We start from the raw sequence: 20,987 nt of genomic DNA on the forward strand, positions 1-20,987 counted from the left end.
TTTTTTTTTTTTTTTTTTTTTTTTTAAGGGCCAAGGAAGTCAGGCATGGTGGTGCATGCCTGTGATCCCAGCATTTATGAGGCTGAGATAGGAGGATCACTGCGAGTTTGAGAACAGCCCTGGTTACACAGCTAGTTTGAGGCCAGCCTGGACCATATAATGAGACCCTGTCTCCAAAAAAAAGTCAAAAGACTGGGGATGTAGCTCAGCAGTGCAGTGTCTTCCTGGCAAACACAAGGCCCTGAGTTCAATTCCCAGTACCAAAGAAAAGAGTTAGAGAAAAACATCTGTAATCCCAGCCTGTGCTTCCAGCCTTTGGGAGGCTGAGGTAGAAAGATTACTCTTAGAACCAGGCCAGCCTAGGCGGTATAGTGAATGTAAGACTAGCCTAAACTACATGGCAGGTATAGCAAGAACCTACCTTAGAAAATAAAAAGCCTAGGGATGTATCTCAGTGGTACAGCATTTTGCCTGGGATGTATGTCTTAGTTAGCTTTCTGTTGTTGCACACAATACCCAACAGCCACAATTTAAAGGAGAAGAGGTTTAATTTGACTCACATTTTAAGGAGATTCATTGTATGGTTGGCTGGATGTCTCCTGGGCAAGACATAGTGGAAGAACAGTGTTGAGCAAAGCAGCTTAGTTCAGTGCCAGAAAAGAAGACACAGAGACCAGTCCAGGCTATCTTGATGAACCACCCAGACACCTAGAAGTGTACTCCACTAGTCCCTAGGGCAAATCTCAAATCCAGTCATGTTGGCACTGCACCTGAACCCCTACAGTGTGCAAAGGCCTGGATTCAATTTCCAGTAACCCAAAGCAAAGACTTTAAAAAGCAAGCAAAATATGAAGTATGTTTATAATGTGCTATCTTTGTGTTAAGAAAATATGAGAAAATTATTTGTGCATTTGCATAGGAAGGATAACAAGAACATACTGTAGTCACATAGGTTTGCCCTAGAAAAAGTCTCTCTGGACAGAACTTGGGGGTTTTTTGTTTGTTTGTTTGTTTGTTTGTTTGTTTAAATATCCAATAAAAAGTAATCAGAAATGTCCCCTTGTGCAACACTGTACCATCTAGAAGAAGTACATTTACTCTTGTCTCCAAGGTTTTAAACATTCACAAACATAAGATCAGTATACCCATCACCCAACATTTGCTGAGTTATGTTTAGTTCTGTTTAATCTGTAAAAACTGACAATCTCCCTCAGTTAAAAAAAAAAACAGTTCTAGGGATTTAGCTCAGTGGTTCTGGTAACTGCCTCGCAAGCACAAGGACCTGAGTTCAATCCCCAGTACCAAATAAATAAATAAATAAATAAAAACAATTCTAGATACAATTTTAATATACTTCATCTTGTACATTCCTTGTAATATACAAGGAATATTATTCCTTGTACATTCCTTCATCTTGTCATTACCTTGTAATGACCAGGTAAAGTATAATTCTCAAGGGCATGCAAGTGTTTTGTATGAAGGGGGGAAGGAAATATTTTTATTACTATTGTCCTGTAAATTAGCTGTTGTGTTTTCAGTAGATTTGTGTTTACTAAAATCAAAGAAAATGTGAAGTATGTTAGGAATAACATTGTCTATGCTGTGCAAAAAGATAGATGTTTAAATGGAAATTTGGGAAAAGGATGCAGATTTACTTGAGAGAAGGTTGAGGGAAAGAGTGGGGCTGAGATTCTGAATGACCTGTAAGCTATAGAGTTTGAAGGTCATCAATCAGCATTTGGAGAATTTGAAAGAACAGTGTCATGTTTTAGGAAAACCACTTTGAATGTCGCGTGGAGGATTGTTTGGAGCAGGGAAAATGAGAGGTGCAGGGAGCAGTTAGGAGACCATTGACAGAACTCCCAGAGATGGGATGGTGGAGGGGTGGGGGGAGGGAGTGGACAAGCGGATGGATGTTTAGGTGTGAGAAGCTGGGTGACTGGCTGTGGAGAGTGTAGAAGTGCGTGATGGACCCAGATACCTAGCATCAGATGCCTGGTTAGTTCAGAGGATCCCTGTAATTGCTGAACAGCAACAAGGGCAGAAGCAGACTTGTTTATTGTCTCCAGGGGACAGCCAGGTCAGATGTGATGGCCAGAACCAGGATGGAAGAGGTGGGCATCCTGTGGGTCTGTTTGGGTAGGGTTACAGGGTTTATTTATTAAAGGGTTTTATGGGAGACACAGAAAAAGGAAAACACAAATGACTTTAGTTTTGGAGACTCAGCAGCTGGAAGGATGGCATTTTTGTCTACTGGAAATGAATGTAGGAAGAACAGACTTAGATGAGGGAGAGAATCGGTGCAGTTATGGATAGTTCTGATAAGATTTTTCTTAAGACAACCAGTGGAGTTGTTGATTTGTTCTTATACACATCTGGAGACCGTGGGTGCAGTTCAGTACAGACTTGGTAATATTGTGAATGGCCACGCTTACTGTACTAACAAAATAGCTATAGTGCAAGTGCTAATACCATCTGCATATTTTGTAGATTAATGAATGTAGGTTAAAAAGGATAGTGTGTAATCAAAGTTAAGTCAAGTTGAATCACAAAGTTTGACAGAGTAGATAGGAATTACATTGTCTTTATAAAGTTCTTGATAACTATTTATGGACTTTAATATGTAATATTTCTTTAGAGAAAATACAGAAAGTCATATAAAATTTTTGCTTCTGTTCTTCGGAACTGAAGTAGATATTAACATTTATGTTTTTTGTTAACAGAGTATTCAACAGTGAGCACACTTATCTAGTTGTCATGGTGATGTCATATTGCACATTGAATGGATTTCTTTCCCATTTTAGGAGGATGCCCAGGAAGAATTTGGCTGGAAACTAGTTCATGGTGACATATTCCGTCCTCCCAGAAAAGGAATGCTTCTGTCAGTCTTCCTAGGATCTGGGACACAGATTTTAATTATGACTTTTGTGACTCTATGTAAGTGTCAAGTGAAAATTGGAAGAGATACTTTTTCTAAATAATTATTTGAAAACCAGGTTTCTTACCTGAAGTAACTAGGCTAGATTGTTTCTAAGAGTCTTTTTGACTCAAAAATGGCTCTACAAGGGAGGAGAGAAGGATGTGATAGGAATCCTTGCCCTTAAGACCTTGAGGGGGAACCTGGTGTTTCAGGACAGTCCGTTTCTCCAGCCTGGGTTGCAGTGGGGTACATCTCACCTGGTATCCAGATGGATCTTTGAAGCTACCGTGGTCTGCCTGCTGGTTGTGCCTGCAGGACTAGTCACGTACATGTGCACAAACAATGGATTGTCTTCCTGCTGGGATTAGAAGGCTGTTCGAGATGCTCTTGGTGGTATCTTAGTGGCCTTGCCATTGTGAACACATCATAACTTCAAGCCCCAACGTCAAGCTGGGGATCTCTGTGCATATTAAATAGGGTTTATATTCCAGTCAGCGTGAAGGGCTATGTAGGCAAGAGCCAGCAAAGCTAACTAACAAGTAAGGGTAAGAGGATAGTTTCTTAGAGCTATTGGCCAAGTCCTTCCTAATTTCCCTCTTTAATTTAATTTAATTTCCCTCTTGTGATTAGATCTTGTCTTATCACTTACATTTGACTGTTTTTTACCCCAGAGGACTTAATATTTTTAAATAAATAAAAATGAGGGTGATTTTTATCCACATTAATTTTGAAGATAGTCGTTGGATCTCAGCAGAACTGAAAGCACTAGCACGCCTGGCCAGCCTGCCCAGACCTGGGACAGTTGGGGTGAGGACCCTGGTGAGGCGCTCCAAGCCTGATGTAGGATCATACTGACAAATGCCTTAAATGTTACTAAGGTCTCTTATAGCTGAGTGCCAGACAGTGTGTATTTTTCTTGAAGTTGTATTCATTTTATTCATTGAGAGAGTTCTTTCATTTCACAGCCAAGGTCACAGAGTAATTACATTTATACCTTTAATGATTTGTTTTTTAGTTTTTGCCTGCCTGGGGTTTTTGTCCCCCGCCAACCGAGGGGCGCTGATGACGTGTGCTGTTGTATTGTGGGTGCTGCTGGGCACTCCTGCAGGCTACGTTGCGGCCAGATTCTATAAGTGTAAGTAAAAGTGCTGTGATTGGTGTCATGTCAGGAATTGGTCTGACTGGGTGTCAGGTAGAAAGAAGAAGCCTGGTTGGTGATGTCTTTTGTTGCCTTGGTGGTTGACCCTAGGATTGTGGTTCCAGTATACTTCAGCAGTGAAGTGAGCAGTTTGGATGCTCATTATTATCCACCGCCGCAGCCTCTTATTGTAAGATTTGGCTTAACAGACAGGGCCAATTTAGATTGGCTGTTTTCATGGAAGTAAAGAGAGAATGTCAGAGGAGGAAAGTGTGCAAATAAGTATCATTGATTTCTTAACTAAAACAAGTAACATCTAGCTAAAAAAATTTTAACATCCCAGGGTTCTCAATGCATTCGTTTGATCTTTATAAAAAGTAAACCACATTTCATGTGAACTAAGAGCTCAGTATTTTAGAGATCCCTGGAGTAAGTTGCTTTTATAATGAGTTACAGTCTTCTGTAGTTTGCTTTCCAGAAGTAAAACAAAAATCAGCCTCCCAAAAAAGGTCAGGGTGGCTAAGATGTTTACATGGCCAAGAGGCAACTTGGCAGGGTCTGTGTCAGAGGCGGCCCTGGCGATGGTGCTGCAGCTGTCGATAACCTGGGGTTTATAAGCAGTGATTCCCCCGACATCTTATCAATAGGACAAGATTTGAGGTGAAACTCGGGAAGATTACACAGGCTGCCTTTAGGTTGGGTCAGGGAATCTTGGCCTAACATAGAATGACAGGTGAGAATTAGCCACGTCCTCTTCTGAGTCCATGAAGCCCTCCCATGTATATGTCTATGTGTCTTCAATTTTTTCCAAGTTCTTTTTTTTTTCTTTTCCTCTTTACTATAGGATGTAGGATTAGGGTGGTTATTGTATTTTAACACAGGAGATGCAGTCAGACCCCTGCCTGCCACTGCAGCTGCAGTTTACTCCTCCTCCTGCTCCCCCGTGGTGATTGTTCTGTGGCCCAGACTGCGCCCCTTATGCCTGCCTTCCCATCCCGTGCCCGCTCGCCCTCTCTGTCCTCAGGCCTCCACTGTGGATGAGAGGCAGTGTTCAAAGAGTGCTGTCATGCGGCCCTAGCAGAAAAGCACCTCATTTTGTAGAATCATTTCTCATGCTTGAAAAATACTAGAATTTTGGAGTTGTATTAAGCCCAGAATTAATAATTTCATAAATTAATCACAGTGTGAATTCATATCACATATAATATGGCATATTATAAACATTGGTACACGACTTTCTTTGAGGGCAAGTGGTACTCGAACTTGCTTATAAATCGTGTTAGAACTTTTTCTAAGAATTAAAGGTGTTCTCATCTGAGCTACTTTCATGTGCGAACTTTAAACTGGGAACAGGGTAACACTTTGATGTTTTACTCTGTATTTTAGTATATGTTTTAATTGAGGTGGGCCAAAAGAGAGTCAAAAATTGATCAGCAAGGCTGTTCTGGCAAAGGGCCATGACCTTCTCTTCCTAGTCGCCTGATCTGACGTGCTCACCTCCCTAAATCCTGCCAGAACCACAGAGCTAGAAGACCTGGAAGATGCCAGTCGACTGTGAGAATTTAAACATGTTGTGTGTCATGCCCGAGGGTTCCAGGCTTTAGAGCAGATTCTGACACTCCCTAATTGTCAGATAAATGAGAATCCCTAGTGTGTCCTTTGTACAGCCAGTCCCATTAATGCTGGCTCAGGACTTAAGGGGTTTGTTTTGTTTGAGGTTAAAAAAATAAGAACAAAGAGCTGGTCTAGAGAACTCCTTTAGTTTCTGACCTTTCTTAGCTGAGCAGCAGCTTACAGCGCAGGCCATCCTCAGGCCAGCCTGGGTTATGTGGCCCAGCTTTGCACCACTGGATAGGGAAACCACTGCACGATTGCCAGGACTGTCTTCTGAGAATGAGCAGCTGGTGGTGCCTGGCAGTTTGGCAAGTGCCAGGCTCAGACCCATAAAGAAAAGTCTACTTATGTCACTTTTGCTTTCTTCTATAGCTTTTGGAGGTGAGAAGTGGAAAACAAATGTTTTATTGACATCATTTCTTTGTCCTGGGTAAGCGAATTTTTCAGTAATTACTTTGTATAGTCATATTTTTGTTCCCAGCTTTTGAGTTGCTGGTTCTTTAATCCTCTGTCTCTAAATCATATCCCTAAGAAAACAAATTTATTTTTTGAAATTTGGGGGGAAAAAATCTCCAAATGACTATGGCATGATTTCTCTGGGAAAATCACCTTTGCATGTGAGAAATGTTTTGGGGGTTTTTGTTTTTTGTTTTTGTTTTTGTTTTTTCTTAGAATTTACTGTGTCCTGTTTTCTGTGGTAGCCAGTCTGATATGTTGTCATGTAAGGTTGATTTAAGGTTTTTCACCTAATCATGGAAATAGGTTCCCCTGAAGATGTTTAGGCAAGCGTATGCTTTTGGATTTTTATCAAGTCTTGCCATTTTTTAGAATATTCCATTCAGTGAATAATACGTACTAAACAGTCACCACAAATCAGAACAAATTGTTGACTTTCTAAGGACCACTTCCAATCTCAGATATCTAATAATATTGCTTCTGGGCCTAGAAGTAGAACCCCAGTTGTTCCCCTACTTCCACTTCTGGTGGGCAAGAACTGACCCCTGAACCAGCAGCAGTGATAAATAGTGTATCAGTTACTTTCCCATTACTGGGACAGAATAGCCAACATCTGCAAGTTAAAAAGAGGAGCGGTTTATCTGGGTTTAGCTCACAGTTTCTCTGAGTACAGTCTATGGTTGGTTGACTCCAAGGCAAAAACAGCATGGTGGAAGGGAATGGCAGGGATATCTGCTTTCTCTGTGGCAGCCAGAAAACATCAAGAGAACAGAAAAATACAGAGACAAGAATGCACACCCCCAAGTGACCCCCTATTCTGACCAGACCCCAGCTCCTGATAGCACATTCCACAGGACCTTGTCAATGGATTAATCCACTGATGACTATAGTTCCTCCATGATCCTGTCATTTTCCAAAAGCCCCATCTCTGACTTGAGATCTAAACCATACCAAATGGTTGAAACTTCTTTTTAGGCTTCATTATCCCATGCTGGTTCTTCTCTTATGTCCCTGATCTATTTATATATTTTTAATTTCACCCTGAAAGTAGGTAAACACAAGCAAAGTGATAAAGAACATAGAACAAGAGAGCACCAAGTGACTGTAAGGGAGTACTAAGAACCCCAGCTTTCATGGCTTCAGTTATTTATTTTCTCTGAACAACACAGCAGGAAACAGAAATAAGAGAAATACAATCCAAAATGTAGGATCAGGTTATTTTTTATGGATGATGTGATTTCTACCAAAAAAATGCTTTTTAATTGAGGAGAGAAAGTCTACAGAATGAGACAAATTTTCACCAGCTGTTCCTTACAGGACTAATATCTAGAATATATAAAGAACTAAAAAAAATAAAAAGTTGACACCCCCAAATAAAAGACCCAATCAAGAAATGGGCAAGTGAAATGAAGAAGAAATACAAATGGCCAATAAATACATGAAAAATGCTCGGCATCACCATCCATTAGAGAGATGTAAATTAATTAATTAATTTATTTATTTATTTTCAGCTTTAATGAGTTTATTGGTACATTTTAGGGATACAGTACAGTTACATTTATTGTTGGGATCTTGTACCTCTTGGTTCTCATTTTTTCCCCCTGTCCCTGCCCTCCCTCTACCTCCGCTAGAGAGATGTAAATTTAAATAACACTGAGATTCCATCTTACCCCAGAAAGAATGGCCATCATTGAGAAATCAGATAATAAGAAATGCTGTCAAAGCTGTAGGGGAAAAAGAAGCCTTCTGCATTGTTGGTAGGATTGTAAACTAGTATAAACACTATCGAAATCAGTATGGAAATTCCTCAAAAAACTAAAGCTAGCCGGGGATTTAACTCAGTGGTTCCACTACCTGCCTTGCAAGCATGAGGTCCCGAGTTTGATCCTCCAGTACCAAAAAAAAATTAAAACTAGACATTCCATTTGACCCAGCTATTCCCTCATAGATATCTTCCTGAAAGATTTCAAGAGATTATGTTAACAGTGTGTAGCAGAACCCTCTGCCCAGGACTAGCAGGCTGTAGTGGCGCAAGCGTCCTGCCTCTCCATAATTGAGCTGTGTTACATGGGAAGGAGCAGAGCTCAGCTGAGTTCACTCCCCTTCAAGGTCCCCTGACTCCACCTAAATTCTTCCCCTCTGAGTTAACCGTTGGTTCTCTTCAACAAAGATATGCTGTGCCCTCGTTCTGCAGTCCTTCCTGTTGACACTTGGTGTCAGCAGGTGTCCAAGGCCTGCCCAGCTTCCCCTTCCCACACTTGTAATGAATAAACACTGGATGTCCTGGGAGTCCTTTGTCTTCGCTGCCCAGAGCAGCTTTGATCAGCCCAAGACTCAGTTTCTCTCAAGTCTCTGTCTTGTGCTTCTTGTAATTCCCACTTTCCTATCTTGTGGTTGTTGCACTGGCTTGTGGGAGGCCAGGACCACTGCAGAGGCCTCTGGCAATGTCCCCTTTCCCTTTCCCTATAACAGTGAGATGTGCATACCCATGTTTATAGCAGTATAACTCGTAGTAGCTATATCTTGGAAGCCGCTTGTATGTCCGTCATCAGATGAATGGATAAAGAAAATGTGGTATTGACACACAGTGGAGCATTATTCTGCCATAAAGGTAAATGAGTCATTTGTAGGAAGCTGGATTCACCTTGAGACCATAATGTTAAGTGAAATCAGAGAAGCAAGCTTAAATATCACATGGTTTCTTTTATATGAGAAACCCGAAGTACACATAAAGAGCAAAATAAAAGACAGATAATAGGAAGTAGGGAAATAGAGCTTTCTCAAATGGGAAGGAGATCAAGAGATGAGGGAAGAAAGGGAAATAGGAAAAAGGATTTATGATGTGTTATATACACGAACCAACTCCACATGAGGAATGTAAACATGTACTGCAAGCATGCACTAATTTTTAAAAAAATGTATTGAGAGGAAAGGAAATTGAGTTGTACCCATTCAGATATTTAGGTTCAGAACAATCCACGACTGGGAGAGGAGGATATGTAATGAAGAATTAGGCACTGGAGTATGTAAATGATTCACGTGTGACTTTTGCAAAACCCATGCAACCCAGATGGAAAATGAGCAGTGGATGTAACCAGCAAGTCACAGGAGGTAAAGCCTAGGAAGCCAACAAATAGCACAGGCTCACTGCCACTGTCCAGGTTAAGACTGCTGAAAATACAGAAAGAGGTAACTTCTGCAGTTTGCTTGTAGGAATTTCATTCAGACAAAATGAACCAGAAGAAGCAAGTAGTAAGTTCTAGTAAAGTTTTAAATTCATGTACAATAGGACACAGCAGTTAGAACACAAAGTTTCACTGTCATCTGTTTTACTACTTCACTTTGCTTGTCTTACCAAAAAGCCTGTTGTGTCTTTCAGGATCGTGTTTGCTGACTTCTTTATAATGAACCTAATCCTCTGGGGAGAAGGATCATCGGCGGCTATTCCCTTTGGCACACTGGTTGCCATACTGGCCCTGTGGTTCTGCATATCTGTGCCTCTGACATTTATTGGTGCATACTTTGGTTTTAAGAAGAATGTAAGTTTATAGATACTAACTTAGTTGAATTTCAGCTGTAGAAATATGCCACCTTGAAAGATATTATAAAAATGTCTAACACATGGACTTATCTTACAGAATCTGAACTTCATAGAAAATTCTTAAAATACTATTATTAGGCCAGTCATAGTGATAGGAAGTGGTGATCCCAACACTTTGGGGGGCTGAGGCAGGAGACCTGCAAGTTAGGCAACTTAACAAGACCCTGATTAAAAGTGAAAAAGGGCTATGGATACAACTCAGCGCAAAGGCCTTGTGTTCAGTCCCTGGTACTGTTAAACAAAACAAAAGAAACCCCACCCTCCCACTAATATTAGGAATGGAGTAGAGAGGTATTACAGCTATATATTTAGATTTCAGAGTTTTTCAAGTAAATGGAAACTAATATAGATTAATTGGAAAACAAGTGCTGATATAAGCTAATGAAAACTGCCTGGTGTGGTGGCAGATGCTTATAATCCCAGCACACAGGAGGCTGAGACAAGAGGATCGTGGCCAGCCTGAGCTACATAAAGAGTTTAAAGCCAGCCTAAACTACATAGCGAGATCCTGTCTGATAGACAGACAGATAATAGATAAATGGTTAGGAAAATGAATGAACTTTGAATTTTTAACATTATGTACATTGCTAGCTCTTTTACCCTAAAAATATGTGTATTTTTCTTAAGTAGAAGTGTCACTAGTATACAGTACTTAACTATGTAAACAAATACCACAATTTAGGAAATAAATATGTAAGAAAAGTGACTACAAAATAAGATTAACACTTTTTGTGGTGCATGGCTTTGAAATAAATTGTACATGCTCACTTCCTAATATTTGATTTTGACAAAGCTCAGTCTTTCCTTTCTTTTTCTCTCCATCCCTCCCTCCAGTCTACCATTCATTCTTCTGCTGGCTCCTTCTACCCTCGGGCTAGGAAGAAAATAAGAATTTATTTTGTGCCATCAGTATCTTTCTCTTAACTGCCTTCTTCTCTGTCTCTACTCCTCCACAAAGTTAAAAGACACAACGTGGTAGGGACTGGGGTGTAGCTCGTTGGTAGAGTGCTTGCCTAGCATGAGGGAGGCCCTGGGTTCCAGCTCTCACACCAAAGAAGGAAGTGAGGTGTGAGTGCATCTTGTGAGGGGTCCCTGAGTGACCTGCAGAGACCGTCCTGGCCTCAGAGTCTCGGTGCACCGTCACATTGGGCTGTTCAGATTTTTCAGTTCCTTGGCACTAGTTGAAATAATGATTTAAAATTTATGTATTATAAATAGTAAATCAACAGAGTTAGAACTTTTAAACGTTATGTAGATTAAGTGTAAAAAAAATTTTTTTAATTAATCCTGCTTAAAAGTTAAAAATGGTTCATGTTGAAGAATAACATGATTATCTGCCTGAACATAAAACAATCAAGTCTGTGGAAATAGCCCAATGAAAATAGCAGGTTTTAAATTTCAGTTTTATCATCACAAAAACTGCGGAAGAATGTTTTTGAGCTGTTTTACATGTGTATGCCCCTTTTCCCGTGTAGGTGTTTTGGTACTTAAGGTTGCAGGTGCTTTACACTACCGCCTAGTGTGTCCTAAAAGGGAGAATAATTGTGGTCACCCATACCTTATGCTTATAAAGCTTCGTCTAGCCTTTCATTGCCTTTTTCATGTTCTTGACTTTTAGTAAAATTGAGCAATTTAATAAAGATGTCATTGCCCACCTCCAGATTTTAAAAATGTTGAAAAACTTTCAGAACCATTTGATTTCGTACAGTAAGTATATAATTAAAATGAAAAACCTAGCTCTACCTTTTTATTAACTATTATTTTCCAACTACTATATTCTCTCCTGCATATTTCTTACTTTGTCTAAAGCCATTAATCACTGGCTACCTGCTGAAAACAGTGTTGACTTGTTCCAGTAGACAGGCCGGGTATTGTACCTGATGGTGTCTGGTTCATTGCTTCTAAATACAAATTTCAGTTTGATGGCTTAAGTAGACTTTCATTGCCATTAGTGTCAGCATGGAAGCTGAGAAAAAGCAGGCCAATAATCTTGTACTGAGAAAAATTTTGAAAACAGATATGTAATTATGAATCTTTTCTTCCTTTCCTGAAGGCCATTGAACACCCAGTTCGAACCAATCAGATTCCGCGTCAGATTCCTGAACAGTCTTTCTACACAAAGCCCCTGCCTGGTATTATCATGGGAGGGATTTTGCCCTTCGGCTGCATCTTTATACAGCTTTTCTTCATTCTGAATAGTATTTGGTAAGCCAAGGATGAAGTCTTACTCCTGTTACCATTATTTGTAATACCTGAGGGGGTTGTTTGTTTCATTTTTGTTTTTAGTCTGTGGATTACTATTTGTATCTTCTAAATGTAAGCAGTTCTCTAATGTTTAAAAATCGTAACAGCCAAAAGGTTATTTTATCTTTGCTATAGGATAAAGAATAATAGTGACCTTAAGTGAAATAAATCGGACACACATATTTCAATACCACATTGTTTCTCTGGTGGGAGAAACTGAATGTGGAAATAAGGACTGAGATGTAGAACGGATGTTGAGAAATGGGAAGAAAGTGTTCAAATGGGAAGGGAAACAAGGGAGGAGGGAGGGAGAAAGGGACAAGAGAAAATGTGAAAATAGAAGAAAAAAATGGAGACAAAGCTTTTGTTCAGAGGGGAGGGACTTGGAGATGGGATAAAATAAAATCTGTTTTTAAAAAGAACAGTAGTGGTAACAGCTAATATTAATCAAAAGCTTATTCTTACTCCTGTTTAAATTTATTTTCAGAATTCTAGCAGGTAGATAATATCTCACTTTAGAGCGATGAAAATGAGGGTTTGGAGGTTGAGTAATTAAACCACTCAGCTGCCACGTGACAGTCTCTAAACCCATATTTGTAAATAACCTGTACGCTCCCAAGAGCCCCTCTGCATGCCTGCTGGAGGGATCTGAGCCCGAGCTGATCCAGATGACTTTTGTACCCTTTCCAGTCCCAACGTGGCCTCACTCTCTGACTGCATGTTCCCATGGAGAACTCGTTGTGGTGATTTTGAGCCACTCTGCTACATATATATGTATGATATAGTAGTATAGGTGTCGTTATTGATTTCCTTGGTCAGCGTTACAGACGATAGCAAGATTCAAGGTAGCATAAAATTAGAACTACATTTGAGCTTTTTGGTGATTAGAGTATCTTATCAATTACAGTGATGTTCCAAATTCAACTGATTTTTAACATGGGTGATTAGAGACCATATGTATCAGTGCAGTCTTTTCTGAGCTTGGTTCTGCCTTTCTGTTGAGTTTTATCAATATGTCCGGCGCCCCAGTAGACAGGTAGACTAACCATACTGGAATGAAGAGTAGCTTCGGGTTCTACCTGATCAAAGGTTGAGACCTAATGACGTGGCCATTCCCTTCCTACCCCCGCACACCCCCGTGCCATCTAAACTTGTGGAAACTGGACTCGTTTGGTTAGTTGGAGGAAAAAGCAACTTTTACTCAGTTCAAGAAAAATGAAACTGTTGTCATTTAGTGTGTCAGAGAGAAAATGTTTCTGGTCTCATCTTGATGTGTTTGATTGTAGGTCACACCAGATGTATTACATGTTTGGCTTCCTGTTTCTGGTGTTTATCATTTTGGTTATTACATGTTCTGAAGCAACTATACTTCTTTGTTATTTCCACCTATGTGCAGAGGTATGTATTAACAGTGCATTGTGTTAATTCACAGACAGTATTTATTTATAACTTCGGCATATTGCAACTTGACTGTTCTTGAGATACTTTTTTTTTTTTTTTAATGAATTTTATTTTATCCCATTCCTGCCCTCAAGCTCCCTCCCTTCCCTATGTACAGAAGCTTTGTTTCCATTTTTTCCTATTTTCATGGATTTTTTTCTTGTCCCTTCCTTTTCCCTCCCTCCTCCCTTGTTCCCCTTCTCATTTGAACATTTTCTTCCCATTTCCCAAATCCATTACACATCTCAGTCCTTATTTCCACACTCACTTTCTCAAATCAGAGAAGCAATGCAGTCTTTAAACATATGTGTCCAATGTATTTATGAATAATTTCTGAAGCTGCATGTTTATGATAGAAATTGGCCAAATTCTTAAATTGAATGTGGGCCTCTAGGATTGATTGTGTGAAGTCTAGTTTGGTATATTTGGAGATTTTTTTTCCCCTGGTACTGGCGATCGAACTCAGGACCTTGGCACTTGCCAGGCACATGCAGCACCGCTGATTGTTTTTGTCTTTTTGAAACAGTTTTTCTATGTAGTTCATGCTATCTTTAAACTCAATAAGTAGTTCAGGCAGGCCTTGAACTTGCGGCAGTCCTCTTGCCTCAGCCACCCAAGTACTCGGATTACAGGCATATGTATGCCACCATGGCCAGCTTTTACTGTTAGAGATTTTAGAATTCTAATTTCCTGAGAATAATATGCTCTGCTAAATTTTCACTGTTGAGTTTTACGACTGTTTAAGTAAAAATTGATATTCTGAGCTGAGGTTGTAGCTAAGTGGTAGAGCACTTGCCTCGTGTGTGAAATCCTAGGTTCAAAACCTGAAAGAAGAAAAACTAAAAAGCTTCTTGTTCGTAGATATTTCTAGATTCTGAGAATTTAGTGTGAGTGGGAAAATTCAGTACAATGTCTCAGTGATTGCATTGTAATGAGTTACATTCATGGCAACACTAAAATGATGACATTCATATGCAGTATAGTCCATTTTTAAAATTTAGATTGTTAAATCCATTCTTTTATAGTTATTTTCTATACAAAAGAAAGTGTCTAACTGTTAAGCCAAGCAAGGTGGTCTTAATTTGAAATTAAATTCACATAACAGAAAACCATTTTAAGGTGAAGAACTCACTGGAGCTTACACATTTGCTGTGTTGAACAGCCACCACCTCTGGGGTTCCAAAATAGACTCGTTCCCCTCCTCACATAAAGCCATTTCCTTTTCCCCACAGATCTTGGCAACCTTTACTGGTCTGCATTCTGTCTCTGGAAGATAAACCTGTTGCGGTTTCTTCCTGTGGGGCAGGTGGCAGCACCACTGAGCTAAATCCCCAGCTGCCGCCCCCCCTCCCCGTTTCTTCTTATAAGTGCAATATATGGTCTTTTGTGTTTGATTTCTTCCACTTAGAGTGCTTTCAAGGTTCATGATTGTGTAGCACATATAACCTGCTCCTTTTTATGATTGACTGTTATTCCATTGTGTATGTATAACAACATATGTCTATGCATTCGTCTGTTGATGGACATTTGGGTCATTTCCACCTTTTGTCTGTTATAGTGTTCTGTGAGCATTCATGAATAGCAGTCTGGTGGTTTTGTTTTTGTTTTTTCAGTTCTTTTGGGGGTATACCTAGGAGTGGAATTGCTTTGTCCTGTATTTACATTCCCACTAATGATGTCCAGAGGTGCTAGTTTCTCTAAATCCTTGCCTGCACTTATATTCTGTGTGTGTGTGTGTGTGTGTGTGTGTGTGTGTGTGTTATTGCTGTCCCAGTGGTTTGAAATGATATCTCATTTTGATTTGCATTTTCCAGTGTTTAATGATATTGAGCATCATTTCTTGTATGAATTATATAAGTTCTTTGGAAAAAATGTGTACTTTGCCCATTTTTAAATTGGGTCGATGGTCTTTCTCTTGAGTTGTAAGAATTTATATATTCTCACTGTTGACCATAGATATGTGGGTTCACATCTACATTACCAGTTCTAATCCAGTCATCTGTGTACTCACGCCGGTATTACACTTCAGATTACCAGAGCTTCTGAGAGCGCCAGAACTGCTGAGCTAAATCCCCAGCCCTCTTCTATTCTCTTTTAAAAGTTCTGCTAACCTCTAAGCCACTTATGTACACAGTAAGAGGAGCTACTTAATTACCTAGCTTATCTAAATTGTTAGGAATAACTAAAAATTTTTTTCAGCCAGCCCTTAATAGAATAACCTTCCTGATACAGAGTTGACTAGATTTTAATATGATTTATACTGAATTTGAACCATGTACATGTACGCTTTTGGACGTTGCTTTTCCTTGGGAATCACAAAATTTTAAGTATATTATTACTCATAAGCTGTTGTATAGTTTGCCTCACATTTTCAGCCAGTTTTACTCCACAGCAGGTAGGGAGATGCTTCTTTGTACCTTTAGTGAGGCTGGAAGTGCACAAAATTCAGTGGAAGCCAGGGGTTGCAACTGGTGGCAAAAATTAGGTTTGGGGAGCTTTCACTAAGTGTTTGCTCTGTAACTCCATGTTATATAATCGTTGGAAAGTAATTCTTGCTGTTTAATTACTTTCTTTGCTACCTAGGATTACCATTGGCAGTGGCGTTCATTCCTCACCAGCGGCTTCACTGCAGTGTATTTCTTAATATATGCGATACATTACTTCTTTTCGAAGCTGCAGATCACAGGAACAGCAAGTACAATTCTGTACTTTGGCTATACCATGATAATGGTTTTGATCTTCTTTCTTTTTACAGGTAAGATTATTTTTAGCTAAACATGTTTATGCAATTTATAAATAGTTTCCCTTTGAAGAGCCCATTTCAGGCTTCTTGTATTCATTGCTCCTGTGCTTGGCCCTCAGCACTAACTGAGCATCATGGTTTGGTGCTCCCACCTGTGCAGTTCACCTGCACAGGTGATAAGGGAATGAAGCAGAAGTCACGGAGAAGGCGAGGCAGAGTCTGTGGTGCCGGGAAGCAGAGCATTTGGCCTCCCCTCTGAGTGGCACGCAGGCTCTCAAGAGAGCTGTTGCCGCTTAGCCCCCATCGTAGGGAGACTGAGGAGAGGACCAGCTACGTCCGAGAGGGTGGCCTCAAGAAAAGACAGCAGTAGGACAGTCCTTCTTCTGGAAGTTGGAACTAGAAGTCTTAGCTGCACTCTAGACCAAGCACCTGATGGTATGCAGTGTGTGTTAGATGGACATTTGCTTTCTATATGTAAATCCCAAGTTTAAATGGAATTTTGGAGCCACATCAGATTGATAAAGGTGTTTGGTCTCAGCACAACTGTTTAACAATTGTGGAGTGGGTGATTAAAAAAAGAAAATTATGCGACCTTTCTCTGTCACAAAAAAAAAAAAAAAAGTAATATTACACAAAAGGTACATTTAAAACTGTGCGCAGGATTGTCATGCACGTTGTATAAAGGGATGAAGGAACCAAAAAGGAAAAGAATAGTTTACTTTTACTCCTGCCTTAAAGCTGAGAGTGTGAGGTAGTGTGAGGTGGGCTGGCGCTGTCTCATTGCACGACAGGCTCCGGGCACTGGGGTCCTCAGTGAGTCAGGCTGGGGCAGGGTGGGCCACGCATCTCAGGGTGGTGTGCTCAGGGCAGGGTCACAGGCAGGAAAGTCCATAAGTGGGTGTAAGATGGCAGACACTTTCGAAGCAGGGAGTTGCTATCTTTGTGCCTCTCTGTGTGGCCATATTGCACATAGAGAAATGGTAGCTTAGCTGTCACCTGAAGTTCATTGTTTCTGGCTTTTAAGGTGGTGTATTTTCATTCACTTATTAATCCGATTGTATAATTTGAATTCTGGAGCCACATAGAATTGAATCAGGCAGTGAGGACATTAACTACTCTTGCATTTCGTTTTGTGGAAGGGATTTTGTTTAAGAGTAGGGAGCCAGGCGTGGTAACACACATCTGTAATCCCAGCATTTGGGAGGCTGAGGCAGGAGGATTGCCACAAGTTCGAGTCTGGTGTGGTAAGTTCAATTGCATACTGAGATCCTGTCTCAAAACTCACCAAAAACAGGGCCAGTGATTTAACTCAGAGGTTCCGCCGCCTGCCTTGCAAGTGCAAGGACCCGAGTTCAATCCCTGGTACAAAAAAAAAAAAAAAAAAAAAAAAAAAAAACCAACTCACCACAAACAGAGTGGGAACATGCAAAGGCTCTGTATTTTCCTAAGTGGGCTGTGACTGTATTTACTTGAGAACTCCAGGCTGACACCATTTAATCTCACAAAACAAATCCATTTTATTAAATGAAAATAAATCATTCTGTAGCCCAAGAAGAGCTGCCACTTTCAGTATTATATTGTGTCCTGTGGGCTTACTGGGATGGTAGTAATAAAACATTTTTCTTGGTAAAGAGGAGTAAGGGAAGGGAAAAGACAAACCTGTAGATGGTGTGCTGTGCCAGTCTGGCCCACTGTAGCTGTTCTTCATCTAGGATGGAAGGGAAATAAATCACCCCTGCTTAGAAGTATACACATTTTCCTCATCCTAAAATGTATTCTCCTCGCATTCTTATTCCTGTGACCACAAGATCATTTAAACATATTTGTTTGTAGAATTAGCCCCAGCCTCTCCTCAGCCTCTGTGACCTTTCGGAAGCACCAAGGTGCTCCTGTGTGTCTCCCACAGCGCGCTGGGGCCCAGCCCGGGGTCTCGAGTGGCCACGGTTAAGAGCAGTCACCGCCGGTGCTTCCAGAGGTCTCGGGTTAGATAAGCTCCTGTATTGCTGCTCTTCCCTGCGCTACCTTTAAGGCAGTGTTGAAATATAAGCCTCGTACTGGGTAGAAAGCATGTCTGCCCGCTTCCGCGTGCATGTGAGTTTTTCAGAGGTTCATCCTGGATCAATCACGTGTCTCTTTTTAAATTATGTTAGGCAGTTTTACAACTTAGTATATATTCTTTTACAAAACAGTTTGAATCTAAAAGTATACTCCATTTGAAACCAGAAAAGGCCACACTCTTGAGACAGTCACTTCACCCCATTCAGCTTCATTTCTGTCACATTAAAAAGTGTCCCTAATTAACATTCAGATTTTTTATTTCTAGTTTGATGAAGATCCCTGAAAATAAGGCATATATTTTTTGCGTGAATGATCTCATTTACTCTGCATGACAGTATACAGAGATGGCTAGGGCTGATGAATTTCTGTTGGATATGTCAGTCAGCTTGTCCAAGGACCATCTGCGAGGAGCGCTTCTGTGCTCTGGCACCAGGCCCTGCCATAGGAACAACTCCATTTTATGATAAAATATTCTTAAACAGGATAATAAATTTGGGATTCTTTTCATTTTTTTAACTCAATTTTTTGTATGTAGTAAGGAAAATAATATGTATTATGGAAAGCTTAGGTAATCTTAACAGTACAAAAATTGTATCTTTTCTTTTCTTTTCTTTTTTTTTTTTTGTACCCGGGATCAGACTCGGGTTCTTGTGCTTGTGAGGCAGGCAGTGGAATCACTGAGCTAACTCCCCAGCCCTGTGTCTGGGTTTTTTTGTTGTTTTTGTTTTTGTTTTTTTGTACTGGGGATCAAATTCGGGTCCTTGTGCTGTGAGGCACACAGTGGAATCACTGAGCTAAATCCCCAGCCCTGTATCTGTTTTTTTAAGAAATTTGATTTGAAGTAGTTTCATGTTTTTCAGAAAGCCATGATCTGGTATTTTCCCGGCCATTGATAGCTTAGAGTTTTGGGATTTTTTTCTTTTTTTAAGGATCCAGTTGTTTAAAATGTGCATGTTGGTATAAATTATGAATTTTATTTGAAAATGTATTTATTTTTGTTTTCTCTTTTCTAGGAACTATTGGCTTCTTTGCATGCTTTTGGTTTGTTACCAAAATATACAGTGTGGTAAAGGTTGACTGAAGAAGCCCAGTGTGTCCAGTAAAAACAGAAATAAAATTCTTCATCAACAAAGACCTGTTTTGTGACTCCCTTGGGTTTTATCAGACTTACTGGCCGGTACCCTACAGAAACAGCATACTTCTACACACACCTCTTCCCACACACCTCTCCCCACAGAACGTGCTTTTGACACTAAAGCATTTGTATTGTGATTTCATTTAAGTATATATTCAGTTGTTCTCAATGAAGAGCAAATTTAATAAATATGTGCATTTGTAAATATAATAGCTATAAAGTTTTCAATACTTTTAATGGCAAAATAGAAGAGGCCATAATACTGGTGAAATGCAGGACAGTTCATTGTAAATAGGATTTTCTAGGCTTGGTAGGTGGAAAGAATTATTTTTCTTTGAAGGAAATAACTTTTTATCATGGTAATTTTGAAGGATGATTCCTATGATGTGTTCATTGGGGGGAATGTAACTTCTAAAAATTTTGTATCGGTTGTGACTGTTCATATCTTCTTAGTTTTCTGTGTTGACTTCATTATTCCCATGGTATTGGCCTTTTAAACTATGTGCCTCTGAGTCTTTCAATTTATAAATTTGTTATCTTAATAAATATTGTAAAAACATCTTCATCGCATCCTTACCTGTTATATATTCAAGGAGCTCATGTAAATACAAATCTATTGATAAGGGTGTTTTAAGCTGATTTGTAATATTTTGTCAGATTTATCAAATTTTGTTCATGTATATCACTGAGTTGATCTAAATTAAATTAGATCTTAATTTCATTTCACTATAATTTCAGTCTTGGGCTTTCTTTCAAGGCCAGAAGTCCCCTCTGAGGCAATAATATAAGTTTAGTCAGGCAGATGAGGTAAGTCTGGTACTTACTATGGGCCTTACTTACACTGTTGTCTGTAGGATTTTGTATTTTTGAGTTGTTTTTCAAAATATGGTACTTTTTATTCTTTTAAAAATCAGCTTTTATGCACTAAGGATTTAGCTCAGTGGCGCCTCTGCCTTGCCTCACAAGCTCAAGGTCCTGAGTTTGATCCCTGGTACCAAACAAAAAAATGAGTTTTATGATGTGTACATTAGTGGTGACTAGCAAATCTACATCTTCATGATTTCATTGTTTTAATTTGGATTTCACAAATTTTTTTTTCTGAAAGCTAAGAAATCACTACAGCTTTTTCATATTCATCTGATGGAAATCTATAAAAAATGTAGACATTAGAGATGATTTCAGAGATACTAGTCTGCTTATGTCTATGAAACTATTTGTTTTAAGGGGTTTGCTGCTTTTTGCTTATGAGAACAAATCAGACATTGCCATTAAACTTAGAACTAAAATTTCCAGTTGTTGTTTATATGATTTTGCTGGGTTCATACTAAGTAATTTCTGTCTCTGTCTCTAAAAACAAAGAACTCAGTCGGGCGTGGTGGTGCACTCCTATAATCCCAGCACTCCGGAGGCTGAGGCAGGAGGATCGCTGTGAGTTCCAGACCAGCCTGGGCTACATAGTGAGTTCCAGGTCAGTCTCACCTATCTAGTAAGACCCTGTCTCAAAAAACCAAAAGAAAAGAATAAATAAAAATATGGGTTGGGGATTTAGCTCAGTGGTTCCAGCACCTGCCTCACAAGTGCAAGATCCCAAGTTTGATCCCTGGTACCAAAAAAAAAAAAAGTAAGTAAAAACAAAGA

The 20,987-nt window shown here is 39.7% G+C and overlaps 1 protein-coding gene across 1 annotated transcript in view; it reads left to right on the top strand.

Moving 5' to 3' along the window:
* Tm9sf2 (transmembrane 9 superfamily member 2) overlaps window positions 1-19,346 on the top strand; it is a 57,255-nt gene extending 37,909 nt beyond the window's left edge. Inside the window, exons 10-17 of the mRNA XM_010604600.3 lie at window positions 2,805-2,937; window positions 3,936-4,055; window positions 6,045-6,102; window positions 9,508-9,667; window positions 11,783-11,934; window positions 13,260-13,371; window positions 15,997-16,168; window positions 19,228-19,346. Of these exons, the coding sequence (XP_010602902.1) occupies window positions 2,805-2,937; window positions 3,936-4,055; window positions 6,045-6,102; window positions 9,508-9,667; window positions 11,783-11,934; window positions 13,260-13,371; window positions 15,997-16,168; window positions 19,228-19,295 (975 nt within the window). The 3' untranslated portion in view covers window positions 19,296-19,346. The remainder of the gene's footprint in view (window positions 1-2,804; window positions 2,938-3,935; window positions 4,056-6,044; window positions 6,103-9,507; window positions 9,668-11,782; window positions 11,935-13,259; window positions 13,372-15,996; window positions 16,169-19,227) is intronic.
* Window positions 19,347-20,987: the final 1,641 nt, after the last annotated feature.

This window comes from Fukomys damarensis, unplaced genomic scaffold, assembly GCF_012274545.1.
Source record: "Fukomys damarensis isolate Sample0158 unplaced genomic scaffold, DMR_v1.0_HiC HiC_scaffold_6, whole genome shotgun sequence".
Lineage (NCBI taxonomy): Eukaryota > Metazoa > Chordata > Mammalia > Rodentia > Bathyergidae > Fukomys > Fukomys damarensis.